We start from the raw sequence: 9332 nt of genomic DNA, 5'->3' as shown, positions 1-9332 counted from the left end.
TCGCAGTATAGCTCCTCCAACGAGAGCGCCTTTCCCTTCTCAAAACTCTCCACCTCCCAAAACTTGTGAACCATCGACTCCAGGTTGTCGATCGATGACACGTTGCAGACGACGGAGGGGGCGCATGGTTGTGCTGCTTCTGCTCCTGCTGTAGCTGGTGGCTGTTGGAATCTCGGCCGTGTCCCCGTCGACGTAGCCAGGTTTGCCTACATTTTTTGGTGCCGAAACCCGGGACTGCCAGGTCCCCGTCATCGTTATCGGCCGGCGTAAGAGGATAGCGTGGATTGTTCTCGAACAATAGCGGGCTCTCCTCTTACGCCGGCCGATAACGATGACGGGGACCTGGCAGTCCCGGGTTTCGGCACCAAAAAATGTAGGCAAACCTGGCTACGTCGACGGGGACACGGCCGAGATTCCAACAGCCACCAGCTACAGCAGGAGCAGAAGCAGCACAACCATGCGCCCCCTCCGTCGTCTGCAACGTGTCATCGATCGACAACCTGGAGTCGATGGTTCACAAGTTTTGGGAGGTGGAGAGTTTTGAGAAGGGAAAGGCGCTCTCGTTGGAGGAGCTATACTGCGAGAATCATTTCCGAAAGACACACTATAGAGCTTCTGACGGTCGGTACGTGGTTCGTTTGCCGATTCGTGGGGAGATGCTTGACTCGTTGGGAGAGTCGTTCAGAATCGCCGAGCGGCGGTTTTCGGCAATCGAGAGGAAGCTGTCGTCTGATCCACAACTACACGCAGAGTACTCGAAGTTCATGGATGAGTACCTATCGTTGGGGCACATGGAAGAAATCAAGCCTGATTTATCTCCGTCTACCCCGCACTTCTATCTTCCTCATCACGCCATTCAGCGGCCCGACACGAAGCGTCGAACACCACGCGTGTCTTCGTGGTGGTGCAACGCGAAACTATCGAAAACTCAGGGATATCCGGGTTCACCCGGATGACTCTTTGCTGCAACTGATCCTGTTTCGGGAGAATCCAGCCGATGAATTGAAGACTTATCGGCTGAAAACGGTAACATACGGGACTGCCCCTGCACCGTATCTCGCTACACGCGTTCTCAATCAGCTCGCCGAGGACGAAGCCGACAAGTACCCCCTCGCTGCCCCAAAGGTTGGAAAATGTTTCTACGTTGATGATTATTTCTCGGGGGACGACAACGAAAAAGCTTTGCGGATAGTCCCCTTGTACTTCTTGAGGAATTCGATTTCCGCCGAAAAATAGACCTGCTGCGTTTGCCTGACGAGCTCCATCAGCGCTTGTTCCAGTTCCATATGCGAAAGCGGACCAAATTTGCGCCTTTCAGGTGGTTTAGTGCGGCAGTTATTAACAAACCGCCGCAGCCATGCGACCTTGCGTTGTAGATGGGAGAGCGATGAATGCTGTTCGATGAGATCAATCGTATCATGGTGAGCGACTACAACTGAAACGACCTGTTTGAATTCGGTTTTCCGAGCTTCTTGATGTAGTGGTGTTAGTTTGATGCAGTTCTCCGGCCAAGTATCCGAATTTTGCCGAAGGTAGGGGGGACCGTGCCACCAGAGCGAATCTTCCATCAACAGCGACGGAGAGACTCCCCTCGAGATCTTGTCCGCAGGGTTCAGCTCAGTCGGGACGTGCCGCCACATACTTCCTCCTGTCAGCCGATGAATTTCAGCAATCCGATTCGAAACGAATACCTTCCACGGCGTAGAAGACGAAGCTATCCAATGAAGAACGATCGACGAATCGGTCCAAAATGTAACCGGGAAAGCCAGTTTCGTCGAATCCAATACAAAATCGGCCATTTGAGCGCCGAGAACTGCCGCACACAATTCGAGACGAGGAATAGACAAATTACGAAGTGGACTGATACGCGATTTCGCTATCACCAGGTTGCATTGCTGTTCCCCAGTAGAGCTTATGGATTTGACATACATGCAGCAGCCGTACGCATGTTCGGAAGCATCTGAAAAGACGTGAAATTCTACGGCTTGGTAGTCTTCGATGAGAATGCGACGTGGAATTCGAAGCGAAGATAGCGTTGCAATCTCGTTGCGGAACTGGATCCACCACTCTTGATATTTCTCCGGCAAAACGTCGTCCCAGCTGAAGTTTTCGAACCACAGTGCTTGCAAAAAGATTTTTGCACCAACGATGGATGCCCCGACTAATCCCATCGGGTCGAAAAGACGTGACATCTCAGAAAGAACCAAACGCTTTGTGATTGGCTCAGAAGACGTGAGATCTGGAACGTTGAAGCTAAATTCATCTGACTGTGGGTGCCAAAGAAGTCCAAGAGCTTTCACCGAGTCAGATTTGCTGATATCTAGTTCTGTTCGAGCGTCCCGAAGCGATTCCGGAATTTGGGAGAGCACAGTGGGACTATTACTGCTCCATTTTCGCATGTTGAATCCGCCTGAACGAAGCAGCTCGATTAGCTGATGGTTTGTTTCCACCAAGCGTTGTTCGTTGTCGTCCCCCGAGAAATAATCATCAACGTAGAAACATTTTCCAACCTTTGGGGCAGCGAGGGGGTACTTGTCGGCTTCGTCCTCGGCGAGCTGATTGAGAACGCGTGTAGCGAGATACGGTGCAGGGGCAGTCCCGTATGTTACCGTTTTCAGCCGATAAGTCTTCAATTCATCGGCTGGATTCTCCCGAAACAGGATCAGTTGCAGCAAAGAGTCATCCGGGTGAACCCACACTTGCCGGTACATTTTCTCGGCATCCGCACTCACCGCAAAGCGAGGAATGCGAAAGTTGACTAGTGTAGCGATGAGGGGCGGTTGGACGGTGGGACCAATATAGCAGAGATCGTTCAGCGAAATGTTGTTGCTGCCGCGACACGAAGCGTCGAACACCACGCGTGTCTTCGTGGTGGTGCTGTCGGGCCGCTGAATGGCGTGATGAGGAAGATAGAAGTGCGGGGTAGACGGAGATAAATCAGGCTTGATTTCTTCCATGTGCCCCAACGATAGGTACTCATCCATGAACTTCGAGTACTCTGCGTGTAGTTGTGGATCAGACGACAGCTTCCTCTCGATTGCCGAAAACCGCCGCTCGGCGATTCTGAACGACTCTCCCAACGAGTCAAGCATCTCCCCACGAATCGGCAAACGAACCACGTACCGACCGTCAGAAGCTCTATAGTGTGTCTTTCGGAAATGATTCTCGCAGTATAGCTCCTCCAACGAGAGCGCCTTTCCCTTCTCAAAACTCTCCACCTCCCAAAACTTGTGAACCATCGACTCCAGGTTGTCGATCGATGACACGTTGCAGACGACGGAGGGGGCGCATGGTTGTTCTGCTTCACCGGCGACAACATAACCGAAAACTGTTTTGCGAAGCACTGGCAAACCATTTCCAACGGAGATTTGATCGTTCTCCAGAATCGAGAAGAAGTTTTTGATACCGATGATTAGGTCGATATCATGCGCAATGTTGAATTTAGGATCAGCAAGGGGAAGGTGGCGAGGAATGACCCACTTCGAAATGTCAACAGTTGCAGTGGGTAGGACTCTAGTCAATGTGGGCAAAATTAGAAATTCCATGCTACTTGTGTACGAACCGTAGCGCGACGATACAGTAATGATCGTTTTGTGCTTCACTTGTTTTACTGTTTGACTGATACCGTACACATCGATATTGGCTGGTGTGCGTTTCGAGCAAAGCCGTTGAGCGAGAGATTGGGTTACGAAATTGGCTTCGGATGCACAATCCAGCAAGGCGCGAGCGAGAATATGAGTGCCATCCACGTGTTGGACTTTCACGTAGGCAGTAAGCATGAACACTGACGAGATACATGCTTTCGATACGAAAGAGTGATTGGGTGTGACGGTTTGGCAGTTCGTCACTTGCGAGGAGCTTTGAGCTAAGCTTGACGGTATAACCGGGGGAACCGGCGACGAAACGGACGATAACGAACGATTGGTTGGCCTATCCGACGGCGACGAGGCCTGTCCCGTAACCAGAGGGACCCCGTGACATTGATCGACAATGCACGGCACCGACGACGGCGATTCGACGACCGTGGCTGATTGTGAGGATTGCTGACATTGGCCAACCTGTGCTGCCACAGATTTATCGTGGGACTCTGTATTGCTGGCAGACTGCGAGTTCAAATGCAAAAGTGTGTGGTGACGTTTATTGCAGGTCCGACACGAACCAGCAGAGCAATTTTTCATCATGTGAGATGATTTTAGGCAATTCAGACAAAGTCCTTGCCGTTTAGCCAACTCGAAGCGTTTTTGAGGCGTTAGCATCCTAAATTCATCGCACTGCGATAGTGTGTGCGATTGCTTACACAAACTGCACTTTTGAGTGCTATCATTGTTGGCTGAGTGGTACAACGAAGTTTTCGACCGAGCGGGTCTGGACTCATGCTTCGGTTCGGATTTACTCGCAGATGGCGAAGGTTGGGAGAGCGTAATTGACTGCAAAATGCGAGAACGTTTTTGGATGAAGGCAACCAGGTCAGCATACACTGGCCGCACATTCTCCTGGAGCTGATTCTCCCACTCCTTTTGCGTCAACGGGTCAAGTTTGCTGCTGAGCAGTTCAACTAGGAACGAATTCCAATGCTCTCTGGGATCTTCTAATTTATTGAGCACGCTCACGTGCTTGTCGAACTCGTCCGCAAGGTTGCACAGCGCAGACGAAGACTCTTTGCGCACAGATGGAGTGGACATTAATGCCGAAAAATGTTGCTTGATGAGGAAGTTTTTGTTGTCGAACCGCTTTTTTAGCAAGTCCCACGCAACAGCATAGTTTGCCGCGGAGACTGCGAGAGATTGCACGAGTCGCAAAGCATCACCTTTCAGTACAGTTTTCAAGTACTGAAACTTCTGTACTGCCGAAAGTTGGCCGTTAGTGTGGATGAGAGTGGTGAAAAGGTCGTGAAAATTCATCCACTCATCGTAATCTCCACTGAACTCCGGAATTTTAAGTTCAGGGAGGCGAACAAAAGGAGCATGTGCAGGCGGAGCACCAGGTGAACCGGGCCGCCTTTCAGCTCTTTCATCAAAGACCGCAAGTTTGGTGGCTAACGAGCCTTTCAATTCGAAGTATTGCGTTTCAAAATCAACGCGTTCTTCAGCAAGTTCCTCCGAAAGCTCATCCTCAAGTTCAATTTCTGCCTGCACCTCATTGAACTTTTCCCACAGGCTATCTAACGTCTCAAGCCGAAACTTGAGTTGAGGAAAATCACGGTCAAACACGAAATTTTCATCGTATTCTTTAATTAGCTTGGCGGAACCGATGATATTGTTCCTTTTCAGGAGGAGCTTCTTAGTTTTCTTACACTGTCGAAGCACCATTTTCGAACAATGGGACCCAAAATGGGTGCGATAACAATAAAACGCACGAGAACAATTTATTGGTCGAAAATAAAATGGCGGTCCACTCACCTTTTGTCTCCAGTGCGTTACCTGGGCTCACTTGGCTTGACCTGCGTCCTTTGCTCGCTGGTGATCTTCCGTGCCTTTGCAAACGTCCAGGTCGAGAACAGCTACCGATGCAGCAAGTAATCCGGCTGAAGATCCGTGGGGTGGCACAACAGCGGCGAAAATTTCCAAAATGGAGCCCGCTATTGTTCGAGAACAATCCACGCTATCCTCTTACGCCGGCCGATAACGATGACGGGGACCTGGCAGTCCCGGGTTTCGGCACCAAAAAATGTAGGCAAACCTGGCTACGTCGACGGGGACACGGCCGAGATTCCAACAGCCACCAGCTACAGCAGGAGCAGAAGCAGCACAACCATGCGCCCCCTCCGTCGTCTGCAACGTGTCATCGATCGACAACCTGGAGTCGATGGTTCACAAGTTTTGGGAGGTGGAGAGTTTTGAGAAGGGAAAGGCGCTCTCGTTGGAGGAGCTATACTGCGAGAATCATTTCCGAAAGACACACTATAGAGCTTCTGACGGTCGGTACGTGGTTCGTTTGCCGATTCGTGGGGAGATGCTTGACTCGTTGGGAGAGTCGTTCAGAATCGCCGAGCGGCGGTTTTCGGCAATCGAGAGGAAGCTGTCGTCTGATCCACAACTACACGCAGAGTACTCGAAGTTCATGGATGAGTACCTATCGTTGGGGCACATGGAAGAAATCAAGCCTGATTTATCTCCGTCTACCCCGCACTTCTATCTTCCTCATCACGCCATTCAGCGGCCCGACAGCACCACCACGAAGACACGCGTGGTGTTCGACGCTTCGTGTCGCGGCAGCAACAACATTTCGCTGAACGATCTCTGCTATATTGGTCCCACCGTCCAACCGCCCCTCATCGCTACACTAGTCAACTTTCGCATTCCTCGCTTTGCGGTGAGTGCGGATGCCGAGAAAATGTACCGGCAAGTGTGGGTTCACCCGGATGACTCTTTGCTGCAACTGATCCTGTTTCGGGAGAATCCAGCCGATGAATTGAAGACTTATCGGCTGAAAACGGTAACATACGGGACTGCCCCTGCACCGTATCTCGCTACACGCGTTCTCAATCAGCTCGCCGAGGACGAAGCCGACAAGTACCCCCTCGCTGCCCCAAAGGTTGGAAAATGTTTCTACGTTGATGATTATTTCTCGGGGGACGACAACGAACAACGCTTGGTGGAAACAAACCATCAGCTAATCGAGCTGCTTCGTTCAGGCGGATTCAACATGCGAAAATGGAGCAGTAATAGTCCCACTGTGCTCTCCCAAATTCCGGAATCGCTTCGGGACGCTCGAACAGAACTAGATATCAGCAAATCTGACTCGGTGAAAGCTCTTGGACTTCTTTGGCACCCACAGTCAGATGAATTTAGCTTCAACGTTCCAGATCTCACGTCTTCTGAGCCAATCACAAAGCGTTTGGTTCTTTCTGAGATGTCACGTCTTTTCGACCCGATGGGATTAGTCGGGGCATCCATCGTTGGTGCAAAAATCTTTTTGCAAGCACTGTGGTTCGAAAACTTCAGCTGGGACGACGTTTTGCCGGAGAAATATCAAGAGTGGTGGATCCAGTTCCGCAACGAGATTGCAACGCTATCTTCGCTTCGAATTCCACGTCGCATTCTCATCGAAGACTACCAAGCCGTAGAATTTCACGTCTTTTCAGATGCTTCCGAACATGCGTACGGCTGCTGCATGTATGTCAAATCCATAAGCTCTACTGGGGAACAGCAATGCAACCTGGTGATAGCGAAATCGCGTATCAGTCCACTTCGTAATTTGTCTATTCCTCGTCTCGAATTGTGTGCGGCAGTTCTCGGCGCTCAAATGGCCGATTTTGTATTGGATTCGACGAAACTGGCTTTCCCGGTTACATTTTGGACCGATTCGTCGATCGTTCTTCATTGGATAGCTTCGTCTTCTACGCCGTGGAAGGTATTCGTTTCGAATCGGATTGCTGAAATTCATCGGCTGACAGGAGGAAGTATGTGGCGGCACGTCCCGACTGAGCTGAACCCTGCGGACAAGATCTCGAGGGGAGTCTCTCCGTCGCTGTTGATGGAAGATTCGCTCTGGTGGCACGGTCCCCCCTACCTTCGGCAAAATTCGGATACTTGGCCGGAGAACTGCATCAAACTAACACCACTACATCAAGAAGCTCGGAAAACCGAATTCAAACAGGTCGTTTCAGTTGTAGTCGCTCACCATGATACGATTGATCTCATCGAACAGCATTCATCGCTCTCCCATCTACAACGCAAGGTCGCATGGCTGCGGCGGTTTGTTAATAACTGCCGCACTAAACCACCTGAAAGGCGCAAATTTGGTCCGCTTTCGCATATGGAACTGGAACAAGCGCTGATGGAGCTCGTCAGGCAAACGCAGCAGGTCTATTTTTCGGCGGAAATCGAATTCCTCAAGAAGTACAAGGGGACTATCCGCAAAGCTTTTTCGTTCAAATCTCCTTTAAAAACCCTCTGCCCGTTCTTAGATTCGAATGGGTTGCTGCGAATTACTGGTCGGCTGCAGCATCTCGATATTCCGTACGATACCAAACACCCATTGGTATTGCCCCAAAAGGCCCACCTAACAACGCTCATCGTGAGAGCAACGCACCTCCGAATGTTACATGCTGGACCACAACTTCTCTTGTCGACGTTGCGCCAGCGCTACTGGCCAGTGCGAGGCCGCGATCTTGCCAAAAAAGCTGTTCGGGAGTGCATTACCTGTTTTCGCTGCCGTCCCAGAAATGTCTGCCAAATCATGGGACCATTACCTGCAGTGCGAGTTACGCCGTCGCGCGCGTTCACCCACTGTGGCGTCGATTATTGTGGGCCGTTTTCGGTTTCGATTCCGAATCGTCGCGGTCCGTCGGTCAAGATACATGTCGCGATTTTCGTATGTATGTCGTCGAAAGCGGTACACATCGACATGGTGTACAACCTTACGTCCGACGCGTTCGTGAACGCATTAAAGCGCCTCGTCGGTCGTCGCGGTCGTGTCTCCGATATATACTGCGACAACGCACGAACTTTCGTCGGAGCAAATCGTATGCTCGAAGAGAATCGGAAGCAATTCGACGCGATGCACCGATCGCGTGAACTGCACTCGTTTTGTGCAGAAGCTGGAATAACTTTCCACTTTAATCCAGCCCGTTCACCCCACTGCGGCGGCCTCTGGGAGGCTTCCGTCAAGACCTTCAAGTACCACCTCTACCGTGTCATGAAGGATACGGTACTCAACACGGATGACTTCAACACCCTGATCATTCAGATCGAGGGAATAATGAACTCTCGTCCACTATGTCCGATGTCGTCGGACCCCGGAGACGTCCTTGCCTTGACACCAGGGCACTTGCTCGTGGGAGAACCACTTTGCTCTCTCCCCGAGCCCGATTTATGCAATACTCCCATTAATCGTCTCAATTCGTTCCAGAAAATGCAACGAAGCCTCCAGCATTTCTGGAAAGCTTGGTCGCGAGATTACGTAGCCCAATTACAGGACCGCAAGAAGTGGCCAACTGTCCATCAGGACATCGATGTAGGAACGTTGGTGCTCCTTAAAGATGATAACGCACCTCCGATGCGCTGGAATCTCGGTCGGATCGAAGAGGTATTCCCCGGTAAGGATGGACATGTTCGTGTAGTTCAGGTTCGAACTGCACACGGGAGCTACCGACGAGCAATCACCGAAGTGTGTCCACTTCCCATCGAGGATCCCTCTCCCCAGCAGCCTACCACCCACTGAGCATGGAGACGCTTGGTGTTTGTTGAAAGCGGGCTTTCAACGGGGCCCGGCATGTTGGCAATCAAATGACTTGTTAAAATTAATTAGATCTAACATTTGAATTACTTACTATTGTATCCCATATTATAACGTGCAAAAGCACTCACGCCGTTAATGAGCCGAACAAT

General features: G+C 50.9%; 2 protein-coding genes across 2 annotated transcripts; one reads left to right on the top strand and one right to left on the bottom strand.

Moving 5' to 3' along the window:
• Positions 1–1151: 1151 nt before the first annotated feature.
• Positions 1152–5309, bottom strand: LOC134290524 (uncharacterized). The gene has a single exon (XM_062857682.1). It carries the CDS (start codon positions 5307–5309, stop codon positions 1152–1154), a length of 4158 nt encoding a protein of 1385 aa, XP_062713666.1.
• Positions 5310–5805: 496 nt separating this feature from the next.
• Positions 5806–9165, top strand: LOC134290523 (uncharacterized). Its single transcript, XM_062857681.1, has one exon. It carries the CDS (start codon positions 5806–5808, stop codon positions 9163–9165), a length of 3360 nt encoding a protein of 1119 aa, XP_062713665.1.
• The last annotated feature ends 167 nt before the right edge of the window (positions 9166–9332 follow it).

The sequence above is a fragment of the Aedes albopictus genome, chromosome 3 (genome assembly GCF_035046485.1).
Source record: "Aedes albopictus strain Foshan chromosome 3, AalbF5, whole genome shotgun sequence".
Lineage (NCBI taxonomy): Eukaryota > Metazoa > Arthropoda > Insecta > Diptera > Culicidae > Aedes > Aedes albopictus.
Note: the sequence above shows the minus strand (reverse complement) of the source record. Positions and strands in the feature narration are given on the sequence as shown.